The sequence below is a fragment of the Rasamsonia byssochlamydoides genome (genome assembly GCF_041956645.1).
Source record: "Rasamsonia byssochlamydoides strain NRRL 3658 unplaced genomic scaffold VTN77scaffold_79, whole genome shotgun sequence".
Taxonomy (NCBI): domain Eukaryota; kingdom Fungi; phylum Ascomycota; class Eurotiomycetes; order Eurotiales; family Trichocomaceae; genus Rasamsonia; species Rasamsonia byssochlamydoides.
The window spans coordinates 1-13,383 of record NW_027192462.1 but is presented as its reverse complement, the minus strand read 5'-3'; the positions used below and the strand labels follow the sequence as shown (position 1 = coordinate 13,383).

Sequence of the window (13,383 nt, the reverse complement as noted above, 5' to 3'; positions counted from 1 at the left end):
GACAATTTCATCGCGGATCAACCTCCCAGCCTCGACGACATTGAATACTCTTTACCGGTTCTATATTTGAGGAATGGGTCCCAAGCAGAAGGGCGGTGGAGGCGGTAGTGGAGGTGCTTCAAAACAGAAGGGGAATAATTCGACGGAAGAGGTCGAAGAGACGTTGCAAGCCGTTGTACGTGCGCACGCGAGCTGAGGAATGATGAAAATCTTTTTTCTTCATTGGCAGTTGCTGATTGAATGGCGGTGATGGTTCCAGGTCCTTGCGGACACTTTCGAGACGAGATTCGAGCCATTCACTTTGGATAGACCAAGGGTATGTCAATCACATCCTAGAGGGTATATCGGGGCCGAGAATACTGTGTTTTTGTTTCTGACCTCGATTCCAGTGTCTACTGCCCCTTGCGAATACTCCTTTGATTGAATATACGCTCGAATTTCTCGCCAATGCGGGTGTCCAGGAAGTATTTCTCTACGCAGGGGCACACTCGGATAAGCTGGAGAAATATATCAAGTATGTATACTCACAGAAAGCTGGCTCTCTTCCCTACAAGGGGCCCTGTCTTCTCCTTCTGGTTTCTGACTAAGTATCTAGTGCTTCGAAATGGAAATCCCCTTCATCACCCTTTAAGAAATTGACCTTCCTCAAGTCCAACTCGACTTCCGTCGGAGATGTCATGCGCGACCTCGACGGTAAACATGTCATAACCGGTGACTTCATCGTCGTGAGTGGGGACGTTATCAGTAACCTGCCTATCGAGGGTGTTCTTGCAAAACACAGAGCTCGTCGCCAGGCGGACAAAAATGCCATCATGACCATGGTCCTGCGGGAAGCGGGGAGGAATCATCGGACTAAGGCTTCCGGCGTCTCACCCGTGTTTGTGATCGATCCTACCAAGGATCGATGTCTGCATTATGAGGAGATCAATCATCATGATCGTTCGTCTTCGTCACGTCTCACCATCGACGCCGAACTGCTTACGTCTCATGCCGAAATCGACATCCGCCAAGACTTAATAGATTGCGGTATCGATATCTGTACGCCAGATGTTCTCAGTCTATGGTCGGACAGTTTTGACTACCAGGCGCCCCGGAAGCATTTCCTGTACGGCGTGCTGAAAGATTACGAGTTGAACGGGAAGACCATCCACACCCATATCATCAAGGACCACTATGCAGCGAGAGTGAGGAATCTGAAGGCATACGACGCCATTAGCAAGGATATCATTTCGAGGTGGACATATCCACTGTGTCCTGACACCAATCTACTTCCCGGACACTCCTATGAGCTCAGAAGGGGCAACCTGTATCAAGAACGAGGCGTCATATTGGCCCGATCCTGTATCATCGGACGTCGAAATGTCATCGGACAAGGCACCAGCATCGGAGACAAGACCACGGTCACGAACTCGGTGCTGGGAAGAGATTGCAAAATTGGCAAGAACGTCATCCTGGACGGAGCATATCTCTGGGACGGGGTGGTCATTGGAGACGGGACCGAGATCCGTCAGGCCATTCTGGCCGACAGAGTTGTCGTAGGAAACCAATGCAAGATCGAGCCCGGTGCCCTTTTGTCATTTGGGGTCAAAATTGCCAGCGGAGTGACGGTTTGTCGGGGAACGCGTATTACGGTTTCGCCACGAGAGGACGGAACCCCTGTTGCGAATGATGTAAATGTGGTTGGTGAAGGCGGGCAGGGCTATGAATTTGTTCACGAGGAGGACGAAGAGGAAGATGATGTCGCCAGCATTGCCTCGTCAGGGCTAGGTACGTATACCGCAACCGAGGGTCTCGATATCCAATCAATCAGTACTAATTCCTACAGTTTACAATATGGCCCAACTCTCTCTATCTAGCGAGTCAATCTCGACACTGTCTTCTGAGATTTCCGGTGAAGGCCCCGACTTTGACAGGTCTCGATCAGGTAGCTTCGCGACGTCTTACTCGGATGGTGAGGAACATGACCGTTTTCACCATGATGCATCCACGAGCATTTATGACAGTCTGCGGGATGGAGTTTCCGCGGACGTGGTGCAGCTGGAATTGGTCAGTCTTCGCATGAGCGCCAATGCCTCCGAACATCAGGTCCGTCGCGCCATAGCAACGGCATTTATGAAGCGTATACAGCAGTTGATGGAGTCCGGTAAAAGTGCTGGTGAAGCGGTCAAGAATGTCTTCACCCATTACCGGGAGGTCGTAGAGCGGAGCATCTTTGACAAGAACATGGACGAGAAGCGAGACCAAGTTGATCTGCTGCTGCAGATCCAACAGGAACTGGTGCACCGTAACAAAGGAGATACAATCCTATTGTTCACGGCCAAGGAGCTCTATGACCTGGAGATCGTCGAGGAAGAGGCATACGAGCAATGGTGGGCAGACGAGCGCTCGTACAGCAGCGAGGAAATGAAGAAGGTTCGCAGCCAGACGCAACAATTTGTCGACTGGCTTGCCAATGCCGAAGAGGAGGAGGAGGAAGAGGAGGAGGAAAGCGATGAAGAGTGAGCAGGGATGACTCACTCCGTCCTAGATGTCAAGGTAGAAGTGCTGAAGTCCTACCTAGTTCATGAGAAGATATACTCCGTATATATAGGGCGGTGTAGATACCCATAGATATGCCTACCTAGGGGCAGGCAAAAAAAAATAAAAAGAACAAGAAAATCAAATTTCGAGCAGCTAACAGGCCGAAGCAAGGTCGTATGGCATTTTGTTGAAAGGAGGAGCATTATACACAGACAGATTACCCAGGAAGTAGGCTGGCGCAACGGGTGGCCCTGCTAGCCCTGTTCGCCATGAGGTTATCGGTCATCTGCGCCTGTCAGCTGCTGTCCGTCCCATTCGCCGTCCGCCACTACCCTTGCTCTTCTGCCCACTAGGACTCTACCTGCTCGACTCTTGTCTCACAGCTCGTTACTGGCTTTGCTTCTGCACCCAGCACCTGCCTAAGGTGAATCTTTCCTCCACTTTTCACTTCCAGGTACAGACGTCTGTGTCTCTTTGGCCCTGTCCACTGACATCATCGTTCTCGGGAACAGGCTCCCGCCAAAAGGTCCGCTCCCGCACCCGAACACTGTCCCACTATTGCTGCTTGCCAACGACTCCAGCATTCACTTCCCTCCAGGCACGCCTCTCGTCACTCCCCACGTTAGTCCTGTCCACTAGACTCCTCCACGATATCGTCTCTCCTTGCTCGAGTCTCTGTCTTTCTTCTTTGCCATAGACAACCTTTAAGTGGCAGTCGACAATCCCGGCCCCGATAGGAGAACCAACTCGGTCCGTGTTGTCGAACCAGGGTCCGGGTAAACGAGGAGGGTGTCCCGTGGATTCGCAGCAACCCATCTTGGCCTCCTTCCTCTCTCCATACGGAGCCAAACTTTGGTGACCTTACATAACGGACAGCATTGCAGACCTTTGGTGTTTTGCCTATCGCCGCCTTCGTGGCTCAAGACGCATCCCCCAGAACAGTCTTGGAACCCTTTCGGTGAGCTGTGGCGTGTGTGTTGACTAGAGAAAAAAAGAAGGTCCCAAGGCCATCTTTTTTTCGCGTCAACACATCTCTCTCGGCTTACCACGGTTTCACCAGCCTTCACCACGCCTCCACAAACGAGGAAGAGGAAGGCTCTTGAGGCGGCGATTGACGACGACAAGAGCAGCGCCGCCACCGAGACTCCCACCACAGGTCGGAGGTCCTCGAACAAGGTCCCTCGGAGTGACAAAACCCAAGATACCAGACGGACTTCACTCTCAGGAACGGGTGCTAGTTATCCGGTCTCTCTGAGAAAGAGGGTGTCGGATATCGCGACTCCCGCCACCACCACTGGCAGCATGGATTCGGACGATGATTTCATGACTGATGTCTCTAGCCGCGAGGAGGATTTGCAGGGCAGCGACGATGAGAGCTTGGGCGAAGGTATGTTGTGGCTACCAGATGACTTTGATAGAATAGTGATTACTGATGCATCGATTGCTTCAGAAGATTTCGGCGATGACTATGATACCGGATTCTCCTACGACAAAGATATCGTGAAGAAACCCAAGAAGCCATATGAGGTCGATTTCAAGGTTCTGAGCCCCGCGGACATCGAACGGGAGCAGAACCAGCAGATCAACGAAGTTGCGGCAATTTTGGGTCTACCGCCGGAGTCGGCTGCGATACTTTTGCGCCATTTTCGATGGAACCGGGAGAAGTTGATCGAGGCTTACATGGACCATCCCGAGGAAACATTGGAAGAGGCTGGCCTGGGACAGAATTTTGAAGGGGATCCCAAGACGGAGATCGTTCCGGGCTTTACGTGTGCGATTTGCTGTGAGGATGGAGAAGATTTGGAAACGTATGCGATGCGATGCGGCCACCGTTTCTGCGTCGACTGTTTCAGGCAGTATCTTGCACAGAAGATCAAAGAGGAGGGTGAAGCAGCCAGGATACAGTGCCCGCAGGACAACTGTCACCGTATCGTGGATTCTAAGTCGCTGAACTTGCTTGTTACGGATGATCTGAAGGAGCGGTATGCATCTCTAAGTTCTCAGAGAGAGGAATAGAAAAATGTGCTGACTGTCCTTTTCTAGGTACCAAACTCTCCTCACTCGGACCTACGTTGACGATAAGGAAAACCTCAAGTGGTGTCCCGCCCCGAATTGCGAGTATGCAATCGACTGTGCAGTGAAACCGAGAGACCTAAACAAAACGGTGCCCACAGTACATTGCGCATGCAAGCACAGCTTCTGTTTCGGTTGTTCTCTGAGCGATCACCAGCCGCCACCTTGCTCTTTGGTCAAGATGTGGTTGAAGAAATGTGAAGATGACTCGGAGACCGCGAACTGGATTTCCGCCAACACCAAAGAGTGCCCAAAATGCCATTCCACCATCGAGAAAAACGGTGGGTGCAACCACATGACATGCCGAAAATGCAAACACGAATTCTGCTGGATGTGCATGGGACTGTGGTCTGAGCATGGCACGAGCTGGTATAACTGCAATCGGTATGAGGAGAAGTCCGGCATGGAGGCTCGGGACGCTCAAGCCCGGTCACGAGCGTCGTTGGAACGGTACCTGCACTACTACAATCGCTATGCGAACCATGAGCAGTCGGCGAAGCTCGATAAGGATCTGTATCTCAAGACGGAGAAGAAGATGACGAGCCTGCAGTCTCAGTCGGGTATGTCGTGGATTGAGGTCCAATTCCTTGACACCGCCTCCCAAGCTCTTCAGCAGTGCCGTCAGACCTTGAAGTGGACCTATGCCTTTGCCTATTACCTTGCTCGCAACAACCTGACGGAGATCTTCGAAGACAACCAAAAGGATTTGGAGATGGCGGTGGAAAGCCTGAGTGAGATGTTTGAGAAGCCCATCTCGGAGCTTGCAGAGCTCAAGGTGGATATCCTCGATAAGACGGCATACTGCAACAAACGCCGTATCATCCTGTTGAGTGACACTGCCGAGAATTTGAAGAATGGTAAGAAAGACCACTCTCTGTTCGTTTTGAAATAACAAAACGCTGACTTGTCGATTGAAACAGGGGAATGGGAATTCAATGTGAAGATATAGTATGACAGTGCTTGTATAACGTTTCTGTTCCCCTCTATTCTCCATTAGCGTCATCATCATCATCCTGATATGTCTTTATTTTTTTATTTAATTTTTTTGTCACCAGTTTTTTTTTCCACCGGCTGTTGTTATTCTGTTGGCACTCGTCAGCAGGCAATACAATCAATCCAATCTAGGGACTCGACAGTGAGGGAGTGCGCAGATTAAGCTTATCACAAAGTTACCTTGTACGACATGAATGAATATGAATCCATACACTTGATGATTATTCTTATTTTTTTTAATCTTATTGTTCAATGCAAAGCGTCTGAGATATATGTGTCTTATCTACATCTACTGTTGTGTGGTTCCGCTTGAGTGACCAGACATAGTCATAGCCATAAGATTAGAGGTCCTATCATCATACGTCTATTTTCATTCTATTCTATTATTCTGTCCTGTTTTCAGACTGCGGAAGCTACTGGTATTTTACAAATGGAACGGGTGTGGTGCTGGTAATCGCTGTAGAGGCTCATGATGCTTTCACAGCCGGTTGTGTCGGTTGATAGACGTCCAAGCTCATTCCCCTTTTGGGATTGTATCTCCGCAGAGCCGAGACCGAGGGGACTGCTGCAGCCTGCAGCTTGCAGATAGTGCAACCTTCCTGTCTGGAGTAATAATAATGGATATCGCTATACTCGGAGTGGCAAAGAGCATATCTTTAGGTACTAGTAAGCACTCCGTACAGTTGCATAGGCCTTCACCCAGAGATCAATGTCACCATGCAAATCATTGGCAATTCACAGATTCTGGGCCGTGGGGGACTCTCCAGCTATTAGTAATGCAATTGCGAGTTATCTAATTTGGCCACCAGGCAGGTACCGCACACTGTCACTGTGGATTATTCACTTTTTAAGTAGACTAATTGCTTTCTTTGCCATAACCAAGTTGTCCGGAGTACTGTATGGACATACATTACGTAATGTGCTTTTCCTCCGTCATCGGAAGTTCCGCCCCTCTCCGCGGGAGGTAAACGGAAGAAAAAAAAAAGTAATGAGCTGAACACCTCCAACAAAGAGACTGGGGAAAGCAAAGGTATCATTGTAGAAGTATTGTTATATGATAAAGATCTTTCTTTATCTGTAAGACATCTGGACAATTGGTATTCTAGTTTGTGAAGTAGCATGGATAGTCACAGAATTGTGTTGTTGACCAAGCTGGCAGGATTTACCTAGGTTGCTTTGCACGGGCCATACCTAAAGTGTTTCTGCAAGTGTACTCCGTAGAGCAGATCCCGCCACAAGCAATTCCTGCCTTAGCATTGCTGCATTGAATTGAACTGCGACCTCACCCTCATCCGCCTTGCTTTCACCTGTCCTCTAACCCTCCCCTCTCCCTCCCCCTCCTTCTTTCCTTCATTATCTCATTTTTATTTATTGTCTTCACCAGGGCTCTCACCCGAGCCGCTCCCCTCTCCACTCCTCTGAACCTCTGAACTTTTTTTTTTGTCGGAGGCGTCGCGTTCTCCAGAGTCTATCTGCGGCTCCGGCTGCGCCTAGAGAGCTATCTCAGCTCGAATGGCGGAACATATTCCGGGGCAGGAATATGAGTATGTGAATGCTATTTCTCTCTTTTCACCTCCATCGTGAATACGGCTCCTGAGGGCGCGGTATCAGCGACGGCATGTTTCGGAGTTTCTAGTGAGATTGATGCTGACGTTTCCCCTTCGCTGGGTTTCTAGCTATGAAGCTCTTCCATCCAACTATGGCCTGGGGCACAACATGCTTGCTGGTGCCTTCGCAGGGATAGCGGTATGTTTTCTTTTTGCACATCGATGTGCACATGGGTCGTTGGTTGGATATACAAAGCTGATGGGTGAGCGTGGTAAAAGGAACATTCGGTGATGTACCCTGTCGATTTGTTAAAGGTGCGTTTGTCGTGTTCTGCCTTATTTGTCATTGAATTGTGCACGGACTTGATAGTCCACGAAGGAAAGAAAAGGGCAAGACTTAATTAACCTATTATACGCTTTAGACCCGCATGCAAATCTTGCATCCATCGACGGGAGGGTTGTACACTGGCTTGACGAATGCTGTTTCTACAATCTACCGAATCGAGGGCTGGCGGACCTTATGGAAGGGCGTGTCGAGTGTGATAGTGGGCGCTGGTATGAGATCAGTCAAGTGCGACACGCGACTGCGACCGAGATACTAAATGTTGCATGTAGGACCTGCTCACGCTGTGTATTTTGGCACATATGAGCTTGTCAAGGAGCTTGCTGGAGGAAATGTGGACAATGGTCACCATCCATTTGCTGCGGGTTAGTTTCCCACACAATTCGAGGTTGAAGGATCATGCTGATATACTGTGAAGCTCTGAGCGGAGCTGCCGCGACGATTGCCAGTGATGCGCTCATGAATCCTTTCGATGGTACGGTCTTACCTCAGGTAAAATCCTTGCAAACGGCGCCTTACTGACTCAATCAAGTCATCAAGCAACGTATGCAAGTCCATGGCTCGGTGCATAAGAGCATCGCCCAGTGTGCGCGGGCTGTCTATCGGACAGAGGGCTTGCATGCCTTCTACGTCTCCTATCCTACGACACTCTGCATGACCATCCCTTTCACCGCTACTCAATTCGTGGCATACGAGTCGATATCGAAGATCATGAATCCGAAGAAGGAATATGATCCATTTACGCATTGTATTGCGGGCGGCCTGGCCGGTGCGATCGCTGCTGGAATCACGACGCCTCTCGATGTGATCAAAACCCTGCTCCAAACTCGCGGGCTTGCAAAGGACCACGAGATACGCTCCGCCACAGGCCTCTTTCACGCGGCTGCCATTATCAAGCGCCAGTTTGGATGGAAGGGATTCCTACGCGGGATGCGTCCTAGGATCATCTCTACAATGCCTAGTACCGCTATCTGTTGGTATGTTGCATCAGTCTTGGAGATTGCCTTTTCTGGATAAACTAACAGATCCCCTAGGACTTCCTACGAAATGGCAAAGGCCTATTTCAAGTCTCAGAGCGCTGAGAAATGATCACTCCTCCTGCTGAGTCGCAGTGTCCTATCCTGTCCGCATATCCATACCTCACCTTGTCCCTTCCCGGAGAGAACCGTTTTCCCTCCCGTCTGTTGGGCCCTTCGCAATCCGGGAACATACTTGTGCTAGACTTATACTCTGGCACTACCGCGTTCCAGGCAGTGTTTACTCGGATGGTCCGAGTCTCCAAAGGAAAACGATCCTGGGAGTCTGACAAGGCCATCGGACGCGACGTCTTCCGAAATCTCCTCTTCTCCATCTCTTCGCTTCTTGCAGTGTACATTTTGATCACGCTATGGGAATCTGAGCTGTTGATTCGGCGGCTCTCCAGCAAATGACCTCCTTTGAGCGTCTGAACGAGCGCTTGTTCTTTTACTGGGGTGTCTGTTTTGATATCGGCGTTGGAATCTGGGGAATGGCGGCTGTTGTCCGCGAGCTGCTGCGTGGTCGCGAGCAACTCAGTCTTTTTGGTTTGAGTTTTTTTTTCTACACTTCGGACATGTAATCATAGATTCCAAGAAGGACAGCATGTGGGTAAGCCTTTTTGAAGGGTTAAAATCTGGGATATCAATGAAGATGATGCCCTTATGACTTGGGGTGGCAATTTAGATTCACACGAGTTCTGATCTCTCTACAATTATTATCGAGTAGTCGATCACTCACCGTAATTAATAGGAAACTCTCTCTCTTTGATATGGCTGACGATGCCCGAGATATCGACTGGTCTACCTACCTAGGTTGGTAATGGCTGGCCTGAAGTCAATGAAGTCAATTAGTTAAGGCAAAACCCAGAAAACGATCCTCTACGTCACAACCAGCCTCCCCGCAAGACTACCACAGATTTTTCTTCATCAGCCATTATCGCAGATGACTCCTTTCCAGTCGACAGCCTTTTTTTGTTTCCTGTCGTTCAGACCGCTCCGTCATATTACTTTGCAAGCGGGACTCTCCCGGGACCGCTCCTGCTTCCCCTCCAGACTCGATCTGAGCCAACGACGTCACGCGAGAGGTTCCCCGTGAAATTAGATCTCCACTTCGAGGTGCACGACACTGCTGATTGCAGCTCACCCAGACAACCCTCTTTGCCAGACAGGCAGGAAAAAAGGAAGAAAAAGAAACAACTTATCAAGACGAAAGGCAAAAACCTGAAGATTGTTCTGGACTTTGGGATCGGTCGCATGGCGGCGAGCGGCCTGCCCTGCAGTCCTTCCCGCCTCGTGAAACTTGATGATGCGCTCAAAGCCTGCGTCTTCGATGCAGAAGACGTACGATGAGTGCTACCTGATGTGCTCGACTGCCGTCTACTTTGAGGGACAGGTATGTTCGTTCTAGACGAAGATCTTCGCTGTCTTCTTTCCCGCAGTTGTTTCCCCGAAGTCGACATTTCTGGTTCTGAATTTGGTCCTACGCTCACGTGTGCTTTGCATACAGAACAATGAAGCAGAAGCTCTGCGGTCCTGGCGCTCAGCCCTTGAAACGATCTATTACCATAACGCCTACCGAGTACCTCCGAACTACGTCCCCAAGACAGAGACGGAGAAGGCCCTCCAAGAATCAATCCGCCAACTGGAGCTTCAATGCAAAGAGCGGGTCGATCTATTAGAGGCTCTTCAGGAGAGCAGGAAAGAGGCCCAGGAGAAGGACGAGCAGGGTCCGTCACGATCGCGATTGGAAAAGGGCAAGCGGCCCTCAAGTGGGATCAATGCTAGCACACCTGGGTGGATCGGAGAAGGAACGATACCGGCCGTGGATTACTTGGATCTTTCAAAACCAGCGTCTCATGTTGTGAGACCGACGGCATCATCCAAGTCGGGTTTGCTCCCGCAATTGCAGAGGTCACACAGCGGCGATCCCTCGCCAGCCTCACAGAAACCTGCATCGCCCACTCCAACGTTGTCAGGATCTAGTACGCCGCTAGGGAAAACGACGTCGCGTGGATCGAGCCCCGAAAGGCGGAAAGTGATGCTCACGACCCTGCGCCAGAAGGATCCGAAGAAGTCGTCCAAGAGCAAGGCCTCCAGTAGCCAGAATGGGACACTCCCGGCTGCCTGGAAAGCAGCTGGACTAGCTTGGGGCTCCTCGTCCGAGAAGGTGCAAAATTCAGGAGATGTATCTGCAGCACGTCCTCGATACTGCACATCCAGCGACTCGGAGGTGAAGAGGGATCCGGATGGAAAACTCTCCTCCAGTGACGAGACTTCCAAACGGAGTGGCCGAAGACAGACCCCGTCAGACTACACTCCAAGCTCGAGTTGGCAACATCCAGATCATTTTCACGGAAAAGGGTCGAGTGGTGTGATATCATCATCTTCTCATGACTCACGGCAGACCGTGGATCAGCTCGATCCAGCTGCATCCACCATGAGAGCTGCACCATCGAAAACACCGACCAAGCCAATTCCACCTCCAAAGCCTCCTGCATATCGAGAGCACCCTCCTTCGAAATCTATATCCTCGCAGACTTTGTCTAAGACGAACAGTGTAGATCAGACACCAAGAAAGTCGCTGCCACGGACGCTGAGCTCTACACCCAGCAACAGAGTCTCCCCAGCGAACTCGTCTTCCAACGGCGACGATCGATTTCATAGGACGCGGGCGGATGCAGCTCACCGTGGGTCTTCTGCTGGACGGAAAATGCGACCAGAGAATCTCAAGCCCAGGGTGACGCCGCCTTCCAGCGACCAGGAATCATCGGATGAGTGCTCTTCGGGTAATGAGACAGACTATGCCTTTCGAGACATCATGAAGAAACTTCCAAGAGGCGTCGACGTGAACGCGGCGCGACAGATTCTCAATGATGTCGTTGTTCGAGGCGATGAAGTCCACTGGGACGATATCGCAGGGCTAGAAGCGGCCAAAAAGGCGCTCAAAGAGGCTGTAGTCTATCCATTCCTCCGGCCGGATTTGTTTATGGGGCTTCGGGAGCCTGCGAGGGGCCTGCTTTTGTTTGGGCCACCAGGAACCGGGAAAACGATGCTCGCGAGGGCTGTTGCAACCGAATCGAAGTCGACATTCTTTTCCGTGTCGGCCTCCAGCCTGACTTCGAAATGGCATGGTGAAAGCGAGAAGCTCGTTCGTGCTCTTTTCGCGCTTGCCAAGGCTCTCGCTCCTTCGATCATCTTCGTGGATGAAATCGACTCGTTGCTTTCGACACGATCGTCCGGCACCGAACATGAGGCGTCCCGACGATCCAAGACGGAGTTTTTGATTCAGTGGTCAGATCTTCAGCGTGCTGCCGCAGGACGGGAACAGTCTGACAACAAAAGAGAAGGCGACGCCAGCCGGGTGCTTGTTCTGGCAGCCACCAACATGCCTTGGGATATCGATGAGGCGGCGCGGCGGAGATTTGTGCGCCGACAGTACATTCCGCTGCCGGAGGAGCCTGTCCGGGAGCAGCAGCTACGGAAACTGCTGAGCCATCAGAAGCACGATTTGTCGGATGATGATATCCAGGTGTTGGTCAAGGTGACAGAGGGTGAGTTGTATCATAGAAATCTGGAACGAAATGGTGGGCTAATTTCTTACTTAGGCTTCTCCGGTTCTGATATCACAGCTCTGGCCAAGGACGCCGCCATGGGACCCCTTCGCAATCTGGGTGAAGCTCTTCTGCATACTCCGACGGACCAGATTCGTCCGATCCGGTTTGAAGACTTCGAGGCGAGTCTCTACACGATACGGCCGAGTGTGAGCCGAGAGGGGTTGCAAAAGTACGAAGACTGGGCCAGGCAGTATGGTGAGCGAGGTGGATAGGTCCCATCTTCCCCCATTTTTTTTATTCGTACTCTCTTACAGTTTTATGGGAGCGTGTGAGAGCATATGGCGCGAACGGCCTGGTAGGTAGGGATCTGGTGGCGTTGTTTGTGCATAAATCAAAGGGATAAGATAAGGGATATTTTATGTCCACAGCAGTCTAGGAGGGTCTTTTCATTGCCTTTGTTTCTGCCCTTTTCGTCTTCCAGGGCTTATGTATAAGATATGCGGTACGGTACGGTACGGTTTAAAGTTATGCTTTAATGGTGATCTTCCTGGCCTGTTAACACTCCGTACGTGGAGGCAAATGGATTCAGATTTTCCCCCTCTTCTTCTCTTCCATCTAGGAGATGAGTGGTTTCGATTGCTTTTGACAATGGCTCTTAGTAAGCGCTTTTAGTAGGTGCTAAATGTAATGTAATGTAATGTATGCACATATATAAAGCACTCACTCACTATATGAAAGTGAACTGAACTAACTCACAGCTATATCAATGATGAAGATGGAGATGACTGCGTGTGTGTGTGTGTGTGTGTGTGTGGCAATGACTTTTTAAAGCATTGCAGGTCTTCATTTTTTTCCTTCTCCACAATAGGAAGGGTTTAATTTAAATAATTACTGTACTGTACTGTGCAAAGGAATATTTAATGAATGAAAAAGAGGTGATACTGTGATGTATAATCAAGCTTTCTTTCTTTCTTCCCCTATCAGAGGCTTTCGGAATTTCCCGGATTGAATCAATCAATCATCGAGCTGATTTATGCCAGTAACCAGTACTCCGTACTGGAGTAATTAATTCTGATGAACAGTCATGTTTTAGGTAGTAGGCTTGCTAGGCTTGTACATACTTTTTAGTATATTCCCCCCGTGCGGAGAGCCAGGCGTGCGTGGGGGGAATTATTCATGGGGTATGGGGAAACCCCCAGCGTTTCATTATTTATCGAATAATGCTCCAGTACTCCAGTTCGGAGTACGGAGAAAGTACGGATAGTCTTGCTGCAATTGTCTTCTTCCATAATGGATCGATTGATCATCCATGTTTAATGTTTATTTTAGCGTTGGGG

The 13,383-nt window shown here is 50.2% G+C and overlaps 4 protein-coding genes across 4 annotated transcripts; all 4 read left to right on the top strand.

Annotated features, from left to right (window-relative positions):
* Positions 1-73: 73 nt before the first annotated feature.
* VTN77DRAFT_8801 (uncharacterized protein) lies at positions 74-2,502 on the top strand (the record flags this gene model as incomplete). Its single annotated transcript, XM_069425339.1, has 5 exons — positions 74-175; positions 260-316; positions 390-514; positions 596-1,767; positions 1,826-2,502. 5 exons carry the CDS (start codon positions 74-76, stop codon positions 2,500-2,502), a joined length of 2,133 nt encoding a protein of 710 aa, XP_069274270.1.
* Positions 2,503-3,822: 1,320 nt separating this feature from the next.
* On the top strand, positions 3,823-5,542 carry VTN77DRAFT_8800 (uncharacterized protein; the record flags this gene model as incomplete). Its single annotated transcript, XM_069425338.1, has 3 exons — positions 3,823-4,502; positions 4,564-5,450; positions 5,514-5,542. The coding sequence occupies 3 exons, from the start codon at positions 3,823-3,825 to the stop codon at positions 5,540-5,542; spliced, it is 1,596 nt and encodes a 531-aa protein (XP_069274269.1).
* Positions 5,543-7,098: 1,556 nt separating this feature from the next.
* VTN77DRAFT_8799 (uncharacterized protein) lies at positions 7,099-8,565 on the top strand (the record flags this gene model as incomplete). The annotated part of the gene is made up of 8 exons (XM_069425335.1): positions 7,099-7,130; positions 7,263-7,332; positions 7,413-7,448; positions 7,556-7,688; positions 7,749-7,841; positions 7,895-7,951; positions 8,009-8,453; positions 8,511-8,565. 8 exons carry the CDS (start codon positions 7,099-7,101, stop codon positions 8,563-8,565), a joined length of 921 nt encoding a protein of 306 aa, XP_069274268.1.
* A 1,230-nt stretch (positions 8,566-9,795) lies between these two features.
* Positions 9,796-12,318, top strand: VTN77DRAFT_8798 (uncharacterized protein; the record flags this gene model as incomplete). Its single annotated transcript, XM_069425334.1, has 3 exons — positions 9,796-9,885; positions 10,000-12,043; positions 12,098-12,318. 3 exons carry the CDS (start codon positions 9,796-9,798, stop codon positions 12,316-12,318), a joined length of 2,355 nt encoding a protein of 784 aa, XP_069274267.1.
* Between the last annotated feature and the right edge of the window lie 1,065 nt (positions 12,319-13,383).